General features: G+C 43.1%; 2 protein-coding genes and 1 long non-coding RNA gene across 5 annotated transcripts in view; 2 read left to right on the forward strand and 1 right to left on the reverse strand.

Annotated features, from left to right (window-relative positions):
* Positions 1-251, forward strand: part of TEP1 (telomerase associated protein 1) — a 53,073-nt gene extending 52,822 nt beyond the window's left edge. The window contains 1 exon segment of the mRNA XM_027842953.1: positions 31-251. Coding sequence (XP_027698754.1) covers positions 31-153 — 123 coding nt within the window. The 3' untranslated portion in view covers positions 154-251.
* PARP2 (poly(ADP-ribose) polymerase 2) lies at positions 211-16,299 on the reverse strand. 3 transcript variants are annotated; one of them, XM_027842952.1, is made up of 19 exons: positions 16,182-16,299; positions 15,027-15,180; positions 11,223-11,362; positions 10,475-10,687; positions 9,531-9,707; positions 8,963-9,030; positions 8,146-8,196; positions 6,541-6,637; positions 5,789-5,864; positions 5,046-5,148; positions 3,845-4,010; positions 3,503-3,641; positions 2,744-2,807; positions 2,516-2,650; positions 2,116-2,243; positions 1,826-1,925; positions 1,118-1,216; positions 588-712; positions 211-488 (listed from the first exon to the last, which is right to left on the reverse strand). In XM_027842952.1, the coding sequence occupies exons 1-19, from the start codon at positions 16,222-16,224 to the stop codon at positions 329-331; spliced, it is 2,238 nt and encodes a 745-aa protein (XP_027698753.1). In that variant the 5' UTR covers positions 16,225-16,299; the 3' UTR covers positions 211-328. The 3 variants fall into 3 exon arrangements, with proteins under 3 accessions (XP_027698753.1, XP_027698752.1, XP_027698751.1); XM_027842951.1 differs by having other exon boundaries at positions 2,516-2,807; positions 8,963-9,027; XM_027842950.1 differs by having other exon boundaries at positions 2,516-2,807.
* On the forward strand, positions 3,942-4,532 carry LOC114028679. Its single transcript, XR_003567396.1, has 2 exons — positions 3,942-4,051; positions 4,217-4,532. It is a non-coding gene; the product is annotated as an uncharacterized LOC114028679 (long non-coding RNA).
* Positions 16,300-18,203: the final 1,904 nt, after the last annotated feature.

Here is an 18,203-nt window from a genome sequence, read left to right on the forward strand (position 1 = left end):
AGTGAGACTATCTCCTTGTGTCTGTTATAGAGGGGCCTCTTCCGTTGTGAGGGAGCAGTAAGCTGTGTGGAGCCAAGACCTGGGCCTATGTCCACCCTGCAACTGGCTGTGGGAGATGCCCAGGGCCATGTGTACTTTCTGTCATGGGAGTAAGATGGTTGGACAGAGACAATCATCTGCTGGAGACGAAGTTTGAAGATGCCACAATGCCAGCTTTTCAATATATTTATTATACAAAAATATCAGCAAAATCACAAGTTCTATATTGTCTGATTCGTCACTGGTGAGCTAACCTGAAGAGGGCAGAAAACAAATGATCTTGGGACCCTCACCAGAGCTGGGGGAAGTTGAATCGAATTTTTAGCAGGTATCGCATACGAACCTGGCTAGGGTCATAGACAATGAATTCATTGTAATTGAGGGTATAGCCCTGTGGGTTCAGAACTCCTGTGTTACTTGCTGGTCCTAGGGGCACTGTGGTTCCATTCCTACCAAAGGAAAGAAGATAGAAAAGCTTTGTTAAAAACTTTTCTGGCCAAGGAATAGAAAGAATAATGGGATTGGTCAAGATAATTGTGACTACTTACAGAGTAACATAATGGGAGGGATTGGGAGCCATCTTGCCCATCCCCTTGGTACTGTGTTTGCCCTGTAGCAGTCCTGCTGCTTCAGGATTGGCCTCCAGCAGCTCATTATATTCACCCAGAGCTACCTACAAGAGAAAATGTCCTTGGAATTCACATGCCACACTTCTCCTCTGACAGCTGATGGTGATACCAAATGGAAAGGATTTTAATAGAATCAGTCACCAATTCTCTCATTAACATTCTCTTAAGAGTTAGAGTGGAAGTGACTAGCTTGAGGTCGCAGAGCTGATAATTTGCAGGCCTCGGACTTGAACCCTGATCTTCTGACTCCCAGTAAACCATCATGCTTTCCCTGAGAAGGAAGACTATTGGCATTTTCATCATTCTCTGCCTCATTTCAGCTGAATGCAGTAGTGTAGCAGAAAATGACCGGGCCTAGGAAAGGGTTTTTATTTTCATCCTCTCCTCCCACCATGATGAGGGCTAAGGCTGATAGGAAGTGGGTCCTATCAGATGAGCCCCTTCCTCACCTCTGATAGCAGCAGCAGCCCAACATCCTTCAGGCGTGAGGCAAAGCAGTAGTTGGCACTCTTGGAGGACATGTCAGCAAAGTATATTCCTTTTCCAAACTGCAATTGACAGATATATGCCTAGGTCAGCATCTGAGTCCATAGAAAAAAAGGTATAGCTGAATATACCACTAGCCCTAGATTTTAAACATCTTGAACAAAAGATCAACTCATTCCCTGGAGTTAGGGCTTTCACTGTGTTTCCTACTTTAGCTGAGTGGACATAATGAGGGTAGTGGAGGCTGTTGCTTTCTAAGGACTAGGAAAAAAAAAAGGAACAGGTATTTTTTGTTTTGTTTTAGGAGTCAGAAGCCTTGATAAAAAGCCTTTAGAAGTTAAAGCCTTATAAGAAAAGCTCTAGCTATCAGAGGGGTTCAGAATATCTAGATCCTCAATTCTATTTTCCTTAGAATACCTAAGAAACAACTGTGAAGTTCAGTTGGGAGTCCATTGGGGGGTGAAAGGCACCTCAGTTTATATCAGTCCCAGACATCACAGTCACAATTTCCATGACCACTGAAGGGAGTTGAGGCCTAACTTCTGTATCCAGCTAGAGCTATGAGGAACCTCAGGAATCATCACCAGAACAGGAAGAGTTCCCACTTTAAAGACGTCAAAGAAAGGTGATGACTCTATCTTGTTCAACCTGAGAGTTTCAACTGTACTCACCATGTAGCCTGTGATGGGAGCTTCTGGTGGAGCAATGCGAAGTCCATGGCTTAGGATTCCCACCCAGTTACCCAATCGAGAACCATGCCACAACAGCATCCTAAGGAAGAGCCATTAATATCAACCTGTATCTTTTGTTGTTTCCCTTCCAGCTAGGCTATGGAGAGGACCAAGTCTCCAGTTTCCTTTCCTCCCTCTCTGCAAATCATACGAACACACTCAGTTCTTTAGGGAATTAGTTGAAGAGAGATCAGAAGCTTTTCATACCAAAGCCAGAAACAAACTCAGACCTGTTGGGAAGATCCTTCTTGAAGGCTTCGTTCTCACCCTCTTTCTCCACTTCGAAGACATCAAGCAAGGTCATAGTATAGTCATTATGAGTAGGAGCATGGGTAGAATGTAGATATTCCGAGATCACCTGGATGAGGAGATTGAAGAAATTAATGATTTTGGGCTTGGGATCGCTAACCCCACATGGGCTCCTTGATGCATGTAGGCAGAAGTATCTTTCTCAGGCTCCAACAGATTTTACAAGCCATTTAGGAAGAAGCCCCACTTAGCTAAAGATCTTATGGTTGATTAAAATATGGATTCTTTTTGTGAATGGATTTTATAGCTTAATATCAGAAATGATAATAGGAAAAGGAAACAGGAGCACTTTCAATGGGGGAAAAAGAAATCTTTTATCACTTTGAATTCATGGCAGGAATAGTCCAGGGGGTGAAGAGCACAATGCAGGTTTCTATAATGCTGGTCCAGTGGGTGCTCTGGGGTCTTCAGCTCTGTCTTCACCAGCTTGATAGCAATTTCAATGTCTCCCAGTGCCTGAAGGTATAAGATAGATAGCAGTGAGAGATGAATCCCAGGGCTAATAAAGCTAAATGAAGTAGGACATCCATCAACGCACACATCTCTCACCTCCAAAAGCTGTATCTTATCTTTCAATTCTTGCTCTGTTCGGATTAGTGGTGGAGTGTGGAGCCTAGGACCAGAGATATAAGCAAATTGTTGTGTACACAAGTGTTAGTGGTTCACAAGAAGAATGACTCAAAGGACTAAAATAAACTCCATAAAAAAGTGGGCTAAGGAACCAGATTACTTAGAGTAGATCAAAACCTGAGAATAGAATTTCCAGGTATATTTCCAGGTACTATGAATAGGACAAGAGTTAGAAAGGAAAAACTTTCTAATTTTCTAACTTAAGGCTTGCGTCACAAAGGACTGCAGAATTCCCTTCTACATGGGATGCTTATGGATATTTGATTTATCTCCTGATAACAGGTTCTCATGGGAGAATGACTGTACTTCTTTTACAGTTGTGGGAAATAACAAGGAATAAATCTGCTTGCAGTCAAAGAAAGGGGTGTTTCCCTGGTACTTAACAATGCTAGGTTCAATTCTTTCTAAACCTAGGAACTCTAATTTAGCTGAAGATGAGGGATATAATCTGACAAGAAGACTCAAATTCCTAAACAAGAGACTGACTGCATTTCACAGACTCCCCATTTCCTGAGTTGTACAATCCTAGCTTTGGATTGAAGAAAGCCTTTTGTTTCTCAAGGGCTGAGAGACTGTCAATAAAGTTACTTTCTTCTGCTGGTAAAGTTCTTGGCATTGATGGAAAGGACAAAAGACTGAAGAGATATTATGATGGTGGTATCCCAGAAGCAACCTTACCCAAAGTCATGTGGGATCCTGGTATAGAACTCATTACATGCTTCCACCAGGATTCGCCCACTGCGACCAGACCGGATGCAATCTTCTATCTTCTTAAGTGACTGGTAACCTGCCTTGATTTGTGCCACCGTCAGCTTCCCTATAGACCCAGTCAAATACCAGATTTCCTAAATGAGTTTCTGATCTTTCTCTTTAGACAACAAATTCCAGGCTCCCTCTCCTTATGCCACCTCCAATTCAGTACTACTACCAGGGAAGCCCAACCTAGACTCATGGGAGAGAAAGAACATTCCACTTTGGGGACTGGGGAAAGAAGTGAAGAATTCAATACAGGGCTCATACCCAGTGGGGCTTTTTTGATATCATACTTCATCTCCACCATCATTTCTTCCATGGTCTGAATGTTGCAAATCAACTCCATCAACTCTTGGACTGGAAGCTCTAGCTGACACTCTACTTTGGGAGGTGAAATGGGAGCAAATGTCCCTTCCTTTGATTCTTCTTCACCCTGAGACAGATTACAGAACCTATCTGGAAAGGATTATAGAGGTAATCTAGTTCTATCCACTACATAAACCTCTTCTACATAAACAAAGTCACGCAGTCTCTGTTTGAGTACTTCGTGTGGTAGCAAATTCATTATTTTTAGAGGCAACCCATTCCATTTTTAGATATCTTTTATCATTACAAAGTTCTTTTTTCTTTTTTTTCTAGATTTGTGATTTCATTGGCAGAAGCAATCCTCCATAAGGAACTTCCTCAACCAATATAGATGGGGAGGTCCTTTGTAAAGAAGTCTTAAAGAATTGCCTGGGGCAGTGAGAGGTTAAGTGACCACAATGAGTTAAGGCTGAATTGCAAGCCAAATCCTCTGGACTCCAAGGCAAGCTCTCTATCCACCATATCTAGTTCTCAAAAAGTTCTTTACATTGAGCCAAATCTGCCTCTGTAATTTCTGCCCGTTGTTCCTACATCAGCACTCTAAAGAAACACAGAATAAATCTACTTCCTTTTCAAATACTTGAAGATAGCTATCAAGTCCCAAGTCCTCTTTTACAAGCTAAATATCTCTAATTCCTTTGGCTATTTCCAGAGCCTTTAGTGTCCTGGTCACTATTATCTGATCACAATTCTATTTATCAGTGGCCCTCTGCTTAAAGAATGGTAGCCAGAGCTGAACACAATACTGCAGAAGGAATCTTACCAATGCACAATACAATTGGACCGCTACCTTTTTTGTAATATACACTACTCTTCTACTAATGCACCATAAAACAGCAAATGAAAATTCCCTATAACCTCTAAGGACATAAGAGAGATCTGCTCCCTCCTCCTGTCTACCCCGTCTCATTCTGATAGCTCCAACTAACCAGGCTTATCAGTCACAAAAATTAGTAAGTCCTAGTCCTCAGGGAATGGTCAATCCTCAGAGGAAAAGGTAGCTCCAGCTAAGGTGTGCTGACTACAGCATGATCATTTTGCTAGCTCTCATCCTGACAGTGAGACGGAATAGCTTTTCCCCAGAGGTAAGGTTATAGTATACCTGAGTATTGGTTGTATAGTCCATCTGCAGCATATCATATTTCCCAGGGACTTTCTCAAAGCTGCCACGATCTTCCCAACTATTCTTTGTTTTGTCAAAAAATCTGTGGAGTTCAAAGGAGAAGGGGGAAAACTCCCATGGATGAAGCTACAAGGGCATTTTCAGCAGTCCTGGGAGGACTGCCTCCTCACAAAGGATCTTCTTAAAGCCCCACTTTCTGCACAGAATGCTCTCATATATCGCTTTCCCATAAAACCTGTACTCAAGGATTCTGGAGGGATGGGAAAAGCCAGGAAAGAGAGAGAACTTAGAGGAAAGATCCTAGGAGATCCTAGGAGTATTCAATGTATACGTACATAAATCACTGAACCTAGGCATAGAAGAGCCCAGGACAGCGCAAATAGCTCCCATTTTTCTGTCTTGATATGCAGGTATGTCTAGGGACTTTAGTAGGTGTTGGGATACATGGGGGCGGGGGGCAGGGAGAGGAAGGAGGAAACTGGAGTTGGAGTAAAGACAGTCTTAGATCTCTAGTTAGATATTCTCCAGACACTGAAGTCTCTTTTTCCCCCTGCCTTCCCAAATAATCCAGCCCAACACCATATACTTGAACTTTATGGCCCCTTTAGTCAGCTTCAGAGAGGTTAAGCTGATAATTCCTACTTGACTAAGAAGGTAACATCTTAGTTAAAAGAAGAGATGCTTTGGAGGATACTTTCCTACCCACTTGCTAGGCCACTCACTTCTTCTGAAATATTTCCTTGGCTTTGTTGAGGTCCCCAGAACAGGTCACCAAATTGTGCTGTCCAACCTTCCCAACTGCAAAGGAAATACCAGTGAGAATGTCAGTCCTTCAGAGAAGCTCAACCACTGTACAGCTGCTAAAGACAGAGAAAAACATCATTTCTTCATAACTGCTATTCACTGCTAGGCCAAAAACAGGCCACAATGGTTGAAGGGGACAAAGAAATTACAGGGCTTGAGGAGCTGGGTAGAGTTCGGAGATATGTTGACTTTCTCAATACAGATAACACATACATCTGCCATAAAAGACAGTAAGACCCAAAGCTAACTGCCAAATTGCTCTTAGTTTTGATAGGGTCCTCTTAGATGCTGCAGGATAGAGACTGCTTCTCTTTGTACTTACTTCCACCTCAGGAGCAGGAACTATATTTCTTTCCTCAAGAAACCCAGATTGATCTTTCTACCACTCCTACCCCTCAGGGTTCCCATATGATCAATTCTAATCCAGAAAAGCCTTCAGTTATTGGCAAATTGTCCTTCCAATTTTTCAAATAGGGGCAGCTAGGTGGCCTAGTGGATAGAGCACTGGCCCTGCAGTCAGGAGGACCTGAGTTCAAATCCAGCCTCAGATACATAACACTTACTAGCTATGTAACCCTGGGCAAGTCACTTAACCCCATTGCCTAGTCAAAAAAAAAACAAAAACATCTTTTCAAATGATGAACCCCACCCCCACTCCCAAATCCATCACCTCGGCCCCATCTCATCCAGACACTAAAGTTTTTCTGTCCATCATCTTCCAGCAATTGGATGATATAATACTTGTTATTGTTGAACTGGAGATTGGTCTATAATTGAGATAAAAAGAGAGCACACAAACATAAGCCAGTTTGCATAGGAAATTCACATAAACAAATGACTCTTCTTTGGATATAAACACCAATTATCCCCTGGGAAATAAGCAGTGTGGGAGAGAAAACTTAATTTTATGAGAAAGCGCTGAGGAAGAGGAATGAGAACCAAAAGAAACTGCCATTTCCTTACAGATTTTAGAAAGCATTCTGCAATTCCAAGGATCAGAAGAGCCAGTGAGGGAAGCTAGGTGGTGCAGTGCATAGAGTACAGGCCCTGAAGTCAGGAGGACCTCAGTTCAAATCCTGCCTGACACATAACACTTACTAGCTGTGTGACTCTGGGCAAGTCACTTAACCCCAACTGCCTGACTTAAAAAAAAAAAAAAAAAAAGAAGCCAGTGAGCATCCTGAAGCTCTGAACTCAGTACCAAGTAAGCTGTTCCCTTTGCTCCTTCTCCCACTTCTTCATCCTTCCCCACCCTTAAAACTCCCAGGCCATTTGATTCTCCTTGTTCTTAATCCAGACTAGTCTCTAGTGATCATTTTCCCAGGGAAAACAACAAATAATTTTACAATGTAATTATCACAAAGAAACAACCTCCCTCAAACCTAGAGGGGCAGGACTACTCTAGTTCTTGGTTCTGGATGTTTGCTCTTTTGCTGGTACTGACCACAACAGCAGCTTTGTAGCAATCTGACAGAGAGCTGAGAACAGGACAATGGTTGAAGAGGACAAAGGGCAGGGATCTTTGACCCTTCAAGTTGGGGTGTGGAGTGGGGGCCACGTAGGCCATTCTGGGAAGAATGTGACCGGTAAGTAGTAGCAGCAGAGGCAGCGTACAGCTGTGGATTGATTGGAGTGAGGGGAAATCCACAAAGCAGAGCTTGGCCGGCCTTCACACTGGAATACCTTTCCCTGCACTGTCTGGTCTGGCACACACTTCTGTTGATTATCTACATAGACCTTTCTACCCTACCCTTCTCAGTCTCCTAAACATAGTTTAAGAACTTTAGAGTTAGAATGGACCTTGTAGTTTGTTTCATCCAAAGTCCTCATTCTGAAGAGAAAGCATAAAAGAAACTGCCAGTTTCCCAGCAAAAGAAGAGGTGGGTATAAGACAGCATAACAGGTTTGTAATTGGAAAAGCTGTTGTAACTGGTGAGACCTATTAAGTAAAAAATTTCCTTTCCTTTTCTCCCCTCCCCATTACCACTCCTAAATAAGAACTATAAGGTAACTTTATAAAAGAAAGCCAAGGAATTATTTTTGATAAAGTGATTTATTTTGCTTTTCAAGGAAACCTGCTGACAAACAGCTTCAGCTTAAGACGTCTTGAGAAAGATTTGATTCTAATAGGAGGCAGGTATAGTATTGTGTTATAGCGAGTACTGCCAGCCAGTTAATACCTAGTGTAAAGAATCCTGAATTAGAAACACATGAACACTAGAACCCTAACAAGTAAACAAAAAGTTATTTTTCAAAACAGGTCTTTCCTTCTTACCTGGTTCAGCATAACATCATACACATCACCCCCTTCACAGTACACGTGGGCCTAGAAGATGACATGTCAGATATAAGAAGAGCTGGCATTTCCCCCCCAAAAAATTATCGTTTGCAAAGCACTTTACATAATCGATCTCGTCCTCATAACAACACTTTGAGGGAAGTTTTCAAGCACTATTGCTGCCCTCATTTACAGAGGAGAATGAGGTTCAAAGACATTAAACAAGTGCTCACAGCCATGTACAGCTGGTCATTGTTAAAGGCAGCATTTGAACCCAGATCTCCTGGAACCCCAAATCCTGGTTTCTCTTCACTATACTCTGACACCAGGAGAGACTGGGCCCTGAGCAAGACCTCAGGACTTTTCTCATCTCTACAGAGACACATTATGACAGAGAGAAACTTCAATGAAAATGTGCCAGAAGTGGCCCTGACCAAGGCACTCATCTTCATTTGCAGATCCCAGAAGCAATGGCAGCAGGCTCCTCCAAACATCTTGCATTACAATTTAAACACCTACTTCTCTGCCCTATTTCCAGCAGGATCAAGTTATGGCCCAGTTCTTACTGCCTCTGCCCCACACCCAACGTATGCTCCCATCCTATGGAATGGGTTCTTTGGGGACAGGGTACACAATCTGCTGACAAAGGGGAGATAAGGCTGAACATGGCCCCATAGTCCTCCAGCCACAGGAGGGGTGAAATCACTAGCACTAAATCCTCTTTTAGCAGCAATATCTACCAAAGGTAGGACATTATTTTCTAAAGAAAAATAGCAAAGCAATTTGATTAAGGATTAGGTCAAGGGTCTCTTACCTTTCCCACCTTAACCTTACACTCCGGATCCACTGGAGCTTTGCCCTTCAGTAACAAGGTCTTCACTACTGAGGAGATATAGGTAAGCATTGTTTACAACTGCTGCTGGAATCAGAGAAAAATGCAGGGGCTAGCCAACACCAACACCCTTTTCATATGGTAATCTTTCTATTTCCTGACCAATCCTGTCTGGATAACTAGGAGAAAGGAGAACCAGACAGAGCCATTTGGGAATACCTCTGATTAATGGGCATGACAAGGTTGAAAAACCAGAAAAGGAAATTGAGAAGGAACCCTCTGGGAGAGAGGAAAGTGATCAGTAGTGTGAGATGCTGCAGAGAGATCAAGAAAGATTGGGAAGGAAAAAGACCATTAGATTTGGCAATTAAGAGATCACTGGTACTTTGAAGATGGCTGTTTTAGTTGAATGACAGGGTCGGTAGCCTTCAGGGCCTCCAAAGGATAGTTATCTCAGATCACATCTCAAAGTAGCACAAAAGTTACCCAGCAGAGCTGAAGGGTCCAATATAAGCCCTTGATGTTCCCTTCTCTCCCACCTGAAGCTAACCTTTGTTCTCTCTGTTTGTGTCATTCTTCTCAGCATCTTCTGCTGCAAGCGCTTGTTTCACTCCTTGTACCACGAATTCACCTCGGGCTTTCTTGGCTTCAGAAGGGCATTCCATAGATAAGGCACTGGATTTGTTTCTAGTACTGCCTCCATTAGCTTCAGTCAACTCCACAGCCACTAAAGGCAAAAAAAAGCACAACATAAAGAGAAGACAGATTTTTTTTTTTACATGTGAGATCTCTCTGGGAGTGCGGCAGGGGGAAGGATATAAGGGGAAATTTTTAGATGATTTAAAAACAAAAGATAGCAATAAAAATGCATTTTAAAAAAGGAAAGGATAAAGGAAATATAAAATATGACTTTTTCTCTGAAAAAGAGGCATTTTTCACAAAGAGTAGGTTAGGCAGTAGAAAAAAAGCTAAAACTTCAACACACGTTACCAACAGTTCCTATGTCCAATATTCTTGACATCAATATTGTCTCTGAGCAGTTTCCTCCTTAATCTACGATACCTGAAGAGCTAATGGCCCCAGGTCATTTGTCAACCAGTGAATGACCATGAGCTAGGGATCTGACCTCCTCCACTTCTGGTGTTTTTTGTGACTCTTGGTCCTCACTCTTTGATTCCTTCTATGAACTGAGACTTGTTCTTCACAGTGTTCCCCAAGCTCCTGTGAATGGATCATGCCCTATCCTGAAACAATGGACGTTTTCTCCTTGCTGTCTCTTTACTTACCGGCCCCCCCACCCCTGGCCCCTTCTCTTCAGGTTACTTTTCCCGGTACGTCTCTGTACTTCTTTGAACACCACAGCAGCCCTTGTATAGCTCATTCCCTCTTCCTTTGCTATATCCATAAGAACATCAAATCGGCAATTTCTTTCTTCATACATCAATCCCATGTTGAATCTCAGGCATTTCTCATTAAACTAATGACTACATATACCTGAAGGTCGGCGCTCTATTCTGCGCTGGTATCCACTTTTGCAATTGGTTTGTACCATGTTGCCCAGATCCAGAGTATAATGTTTTCGGCCAAACATCACATCTATCTTCGACTCATTGCTTTCTGCTAGAGCTGCCTCCAGAGCCAGGCAAGTTTTAGCGTCATATGGGATCCAGTCATCTTCCTCGTCACTCTGCCACTGCCAAATAAAATCTAAGTGTAACAATATCAAAAGGAGAATTTTATAAGAATTAAGGTGAAGAAGATAAAAGTGACAAGATTCTGAATTACTTCTACTCTAAAGTATGCATCAGAAAGTTCTCCAAGGAAAATATAAATTGCATTTCTTTCTTTTCCCAAGGTTTTACTGGGTCTTTCAAATCTGAATCAATAAACGTTTATTAGCTGGCTTTGTCTGTTGCAAGTAATCTATCACCCAAAGGTCCTGGAAATCAAAACATCTAATAGAGAAATCCCAAGAGACAAATCAGTTCCCTGATCTTCTGTTTATGGTCTATGAAGAAAACCCAACAAAACTCCTTTTTAATGATAGTGCCAGGGAATAAAGATAATATTCATATTACAAAATGTGTTATGATTAGAGAGAGGCACTATAAATCATTATATCGACAATTAATGTGATTTGTACAGATTACAAGCATATCTATGAATGATAAAATAATTAATAACGGACTTACAGTATCTGTTCCTAAAATGAACACTTCTTGATAAAAGAATATACACTTACAGGAGCTCTGTTCCTTGATGGCAACAGCAATCCTCCTCTCAGTCCTTGTCTTTGAATTCCTCTGGACCATCTTCTTGAAGTCTATCTGAAGCTTCATGTTTCCACTCTCTGATAAGATATTTACCAAAGCATTTCCTTTCCTGAAAGATAACCCCAGTTTGAAACAATCATCCCCACCCAAGTTCCTAAAATCAAAATCCTAGTAGCTGCTATTTACAGACCTCCAGATCACTCCCCTTCATTCATCAATGAGGTCAGTACATGGCTCACAATTTTTCTCTCCTTCACAACTCCTGCCCTCATACTAGGGAACTTCAAAATACACACAGACCCTCCCTCAAACACCCCATCCATTCAGTTCCTCAACCTACTCCCTTCCCATAACCTACTCCTTCACAGCATGTCAGCCACTCACAAAGATGGTCATACCCTTATTCTTGCAATCACCCACACAATGTACCACTTCCATGTTTAAGAATTACAAAATCCCTTTATCTGACCACAATCTAGGCTTTCCACCGGCCCCTCTGCCTTCTGTTGCCAACTCAATTCTTTGTGCACACAGTGATCTCCAATTCCTTGACCCCTCAGTTCTCTCCCAGGCCATCTCCCCTGCAGTAGCCACACTCTCCTCTTTTCCCCATCTTGACCCAGTTCAACTCTACACTGTTCTCAAGTCCCTAGCCCCCTTATCATATCACCCATTGCACCCTGGCAAGCCTCAGTCTTGGCTCATTCCCACCATCCACCACTTTTACTCCTATACATATGTTGCTAAAGAAAGTACAGAAAAGGGGCAGCTGGGTGACACAGTGGATAGAGCTCCGACCTTGGAGTCAGGAGGACCTGAGTTCAAATCCAGCCTCAGACACTTGACACTTACTAGCTGTATGACCCTAGGCAAGTCACTTAACCCCAAGTACCTCACCAAAAAAGGCAAAAACAAAAGAAGGTAGAGAAAATCATACACACATACCTCTTCTACCACTATCTCCTCCTTTACCCATCTCACATGAGGGGGCCTTACTCCTTACCCAGGCTATCCTCTCTACCTGTACAAGCAATTCCATTCCAGCCCATGTCCTCCAACAGGTTGCCCTGTGTCATCTCCACTTTATCTCCTATCTTCAATCTTTCCCTATTGGCTTCCTCCCCACTACCTGCAAAACACGCTCATGTTGCTCCCATCCTCAAAAAACCCTCACTTGATACTTTCATCCTCCTAATTATTGTCCTTTATCTTTTCTGCCCTCTGTGGACTGAAAAAGCTAATACAAGCCTCCATTTTCTCTCCTCTCAACTCTCTTCTTATCCTTTTACCTGTTGCCTCTCTGTTCTACCAAAACTGCTCTCTCCAAAATTACCGATGATTTCTTAATTGCCTTTGACACTGCTGATCACTTTCTTCTCCTGGATACTCTCTTCTCTCTAGGTTTTCAGAGAGAAAACCTAACTTTCTTTTGCAGTTCTCCTCTTACCTATTAGATCCTTCATTCTCCATCTTCTTTGCTAGATTCTCATTTAAGTCATACCTTCTAAATGCTGGATCATCATATAAGTCATACCATCTAACTATGGATGTCCCAAAGTGTTCATTTCTAGGCCCTCTTCTCTTCTCCCCCTATACTACTACTCCCTCTATACTTTGTGATCTCATCAGCTCCCATAAATTTAATTATCATTTTTATGTTGATGATTCTCAAATCTTCCTATATAGCCCCACTCTCCGCTGACCTCTAATTTTGCATTTCCAACTGCCTTTCAGACAGAAACTGGAAATCCAATAGATAATATCTTTCCCCCTACACCATACCCCAACATCCTATGTTCCCTATTATTGTCAAGGGCAATACCATCCTCGAAGTTCCTCAGGCTCACAAGTGTCAAGTAATTAAGAGACACTCTGTTTTCCAGAGCTAAGGCCTAGCAAGCAAGCTGTATCCTGAGCTTGGCATAACAACAATCCTTTATAGTCACCCTCTGGATGATCTCAGCCACAGCAAAATCCCAGAATTGGGATTTATGATTTTCATATTATGTGCAATGATCATACTAACTACTTAGATTTGTTGTAGCTTCCCTATTTTCCAGGGGATCCTGACCTGAGAGCTAGGACTGCAGTCAATGTGCTGCAGCAGAAAGTGATCAATCACATCTCCTGATAGGCTAACAGTCTATGTGCTTGTAACTGCTAAGTGAACTGAACCAGGTGCTGCACTCCTGTTCCTGCCATACTAACTCTGGTTCTATACTCCAATGGACAATCACAAGACTCAACAACCCTAACGACTTGAGACAGTCACCAGGCTCAACAATTCTCGTGACTTGGAGACTGTACCCACAGGACCAAAGAATGCCTGTACTGTCCCCAAAACATGCCTGCACAAGTGGGCCTGCTCTGGAAACTGTTTACTCAAGACCTAAAAATGACTGTGTTAGAGTCCAGCCCTTTGTGGTTTTCATGCTTAAAAACTGTACCCCTTGGGGCAGCTAAGTGGCACAGTGGATAGAGCACCAGCCCTGGATCCAGGACGACCTGAGTTCAAATCTGCCCTCAGATGCATAATGCATACTAGCTGTGTGACCCTGGGCAAGTCACTTAACCCCATTGCCCAGCCAAAAACAAAAACAAAAACTGTACACCTGCCATAAGCAAGTAAGCCCTCCTTCTCTGGAAGACACACTTCACTTGCAAGCATTTTCCTCACTCTGAAATTAAACCACTATTTGATTCCTGACTCACCAGCCTCTGGCACCAGCTTTGTTCAGCTCTGGTCATCCTCAGGTTAGGGACTGGTCCAGTCCAGACTACATTTAAAAATCCTTTTGTCACAAGTTAGGTGTCATTCTAAATTCCTCATTATCTCTCATCCCACATATCCAATCAGTTGGTAAAACCTATCAATTTCACCTATGGAACGTCTCTCAAATATGTCCCTTATTCTCCTCTGATACTGCCACCACTCTAGAGCAGACCTTTTATCACCTCACTCTTGGAATATTACAACAGCCTGCTGGTGGGTCTGCTTCTCTAAAGGTTTTCCACATTATTCCCCACACTCCCCAACCTCCATTCAGCACCCAAAGTATTTTCCTAAAGTGCAGGTCCAAACATATCACTCCTCTACTCCAACATCAAATACAAAATCCTTTGTTTGGAGTTCAAAGCCCTCCATGACCTATCTAGTCTTAGTATACCTTATACATCCCACTCCCTCCTCTCCACAAACTGTGATACTTGCCTCCTGTTCCAGGAACAAGATACTCCATCTCTCAGCTCTAGTCATTTTCTCTGGCTGTCTCCCATGTATAGAACATTCTTCTTCCTCATCTACACCTACTGGTTTCCCTTGATTTTTTTAAGTCCAATCTAAAATTCCACCTTCTACATGAAGTATTTCCCAAGTCCTTTTAATTCTAATGACTTTCCTCTTTTAATTACTTCCTAATTGTCCAAGCCAGGAAACTGAACCACTGCCATTTGAATTGTCTCAGGAATATTCTGAAGATCACCTGGCAGGGTAAGGTACCAGACATTGCCAAGCATTCAAACTCTACTGCAGACAGTGCAACTCCGATAGGCTCCGATAGATCAGTGATAATATCTGCAGTCAATAACTCTCTACCACAGAAAGCTGGATGAGACCAATTCAGTACAAGAGTAAAAGTCTGAGCATGTCCCTGAAAGAAGGTCTCAATTCTCCTGCTTCTAGAATAGGAAATTGTCCCCAGGAAAACTGATCCTTTGGACCAAACCTTAACTTCAGACATAGAAAATGATAGGAAGTTCTGAATAGTACTGACCTGAAAGCCTCTGTGATCTCCATATCCTGAGCAGAAGAGTGCCAGCGCCAGACACCCTCTGAGTCTTCCCATTGCCAACGAAATAAGAGGGTAGGTGAGGCTGCCTCACTCTTTTCAGACTCTGGCTCTGGGCACTGACGCTTTACCCTTGAACCTGGAGAGGAAACAGAAATGGAACACGGGGACTCCTATAGGGGTTGGAGTCTGGGTGGATCAATAAGAGTATGAAAGGGAAGAACCTGGAATACCACGATATAGATTTGAGGGCTGGTCCTGGAATACTGAAGACTGGTTCAAATCCTACCTAGGACAATTCCTAGCTGTTTTACCTCCCCCCACCTCCTGGGTACACTTGCTTAACTTTTCTGAGCCTCAGTTTCCTCATCTGTAAGGGGACTGGACTAGAAAGTTACTAAGGTCCCTTCCAGTTCTAGCTTTGGATGTGTAAAATGAAAGGGCTGGACTCAATAGCTTTTAAGGTCCCTTCCCTGTCTGATCAAGTTAAGCCAAGAAGCATTAATGATATGCATACTTTGTATGTCTCAGACAAAGGGCAAAGCGCTGATAGGTCTTCTCTCAGGGAATTCACAGTCTAATGGTGGAGACAATACAGCAAACTGTGTTCTAGTTCTCGTTCTAGATCTGTAAAATGCAGGGGCGGAACTCGATGGCCTTTAAGAGCCTTCCTAGCGAGTGCTGTGATTATCTCCAATTTATTCCACATATGTCTTGTTTGCACTGGGAGGTCCTTGGGGGCAGGGGCTGTTTTCGCCCTTCAGCGGTGCTCAGAACAGTGAAGCACATAGTAGGTGCTCAATAAAGGATTGCTGCTCGGAACCGACGATCCCATGAGGGGCACGGAAAGAACAAGGAGCCAGGGCAGTGAACCAAGATTACATTAACACCAGAGCAGAGGATCCGGGGAGCGGGAGCCGGCTCACCGTCAGGCCGGACCCCTGCCCCCGGGCACCAGCCATCCCCACTGCAGAGTCCCGCCAGGCGGCCCTACCCTCTTCTCGCCAATACCAAGCCCGGGACGCTCCGATTCCCAGGGACCGCTCCACAGGAGGGGGTGGGGAGGTGAGCGCTCCCGCCGCCCTCTCTTTCCAACCCCTTGCAAACCCTAATCCTGAGCCCCCGAAACCTGCTCCGAACCTCGGGTGTGGCCGGTGCTTCTACCCCTTCCGCGCGAGGGCATAGCGCTCTCAACCGAGTCCTGGCCGGTCCACCTTCCTGGACCGCTCTCTGGCTACAGCGCAGGCGCGTGTCCCCGAGGAGTAGAAGAAAACGGGATTTCCCGCGCTAGGAAAGACGGGACGGCCTTTGACGCAAGCTGTTATTTGCATGCCGCTAAGTAGCATGGGGTTTTCGCCCTCTGTTAGAAATGGCATAGATTTGGTGAGCCTTATATAGTAGCACTTAGGCGGAGAAACAGCAGAGGGCGGAGGGAAGCTCATCGTTGGGGCTACAAGCTGAGTGCATTACGTCACTCCTCTAACCCAGCCCTTGGGAAGGTCTGAGATACGGGCCATTAGCGGCCCCAGCAGGGCTCCTCCCGCAATTGTGGGGGGGTGAGTTCCCAGAGAATGGGGCCCGGCTCGGGGGTAGACTGGGCAGGAGAAGCCCATGCGGTTTCACCCCACGTGGGTGTCCTGGGCGGATGCCTCCCTCGACTGGGCTTGGAAACGACTCACGGCCAGCGGAGTGAGTGCAATGGCTGAGGTGGGTTACCTCGTCGAGGGTCCCATAACCCAATTCAGACTACTCTCCCACGCCCTTTAATTTTCAACAGCTTCACGGGGGTAAAAAACACGCCGCCAAAAATTTTATTTGTTTCTTTTCTCTTTTCATCAGCAGCTTTGGTTTCGACTCCAGGAACGCCAAGAGCTCCGAGCCAGGTGCCCCAACCCCTTTTCAACTTCCTTTCATAAGTAGTCTTTCCCCGTTAGACTTGTAAGCTCCTTGAGGACAAGAACTGTTTAATTTGTATCCCCAGCACTTAGCACAGTTCTTGGCGCATAGTAGGTGCGTAATAGTTACTGATTTGACCTTCCCAAAGCAAAGAAAGATAATTTATATTGGGAAACACAACTAGCCTATTAGTAGAAGAGGCTGAGTGTGTGGAGGGGGGATATGCAAATAGGAATGGTTGAGCAACTTTTACCAACCACAGTGATGCAAAATGGTTTTTAAAAAATTAATCAGTAAGCTAAAACAACATATTAGAAAGATTAACATTAGAACCAGCTTCGATTTATCTCAGGAGTGCAAGTTTGGTTCAACACAAGGAAAACTAAATATAATAAATAATTTTAATAATATAAACAATAAAAACCATATGATTATTTCAGTAGATGCTGAAAAGGATTTTGACAAAATCCAGTCCCAAGAGCTAAAAAGAGAAATTCCATTCAAAATGACACAGAAACTATAAAATACTTGAGAGTGGCTCTACCAAGCTGCACCAAGAACCACCTATCAATCTAAGGATGAAACACTATTTGCACATAAATATCTATAGAAACTTTTGTTGCTCATGGGTAGATTGAACCAATTAATAACAATTACAATACTGCCAAAATTAATTTACTTATCCAATTATATACCAATAAAACTACCAAAGGACTTTTATAAAGGTAGAAAAAATGGCAACAGTTATTATGGAGGTCATTAATTTCAAAGGTAATAATGAAAAAAAGTGAGAAAGAAGGCCAGGAAGTGTCTATCATTACCAGATCTCAAACTATTCCACAAAGCAGTAATCCTTAAAAACAATTTGGTACTGGTTTAAAAACAGAGAGGTCAATCAGTGGAATAGGTTAGCTACAAAACAAACATGCAGAGAGAAACAAGTGCAACTGCATAGTACTGACAAGTCCAAATATTCCCATTCCTGGAGGAAGGACTCATTATTTGACAAACACTGCCAGGAAAACTGGGAAGCCATCAGACAAAAATTAACATTAGAACAAAATCTCACACTATATTCTAAACAAGCTCCAAATGAATACATGACCTAGATAGACAGAGTCATATCATAAACAAATTAAGGGAACAAGGAAGAAATAATCTTTTAAATCTATGGATAGGGGAAAATTTTTTCAACACTAAACAAGTGATAGGATAACAGAAGAGAAAATAGATTATTTTGATTAGATGAAATGTAAAAGTTTTTGC

Source organism: Vombatus ursinus, unplaced genomic scaffold (assembly GCF_900497805.2).
Source record: "Vombatus ursinus unplaced genomic scaffold, bare-nosed wombat genome assembly UNPS02014894.1, whole genome shotgun sequence".
Classification (NCBI taxonomy): domain Eukaryota; kingdom Metazoa; phylum Chordata; class Mammalia; order Diprotodontia; family Vombatidae; genus Vombatus; species Vombatus ursinus.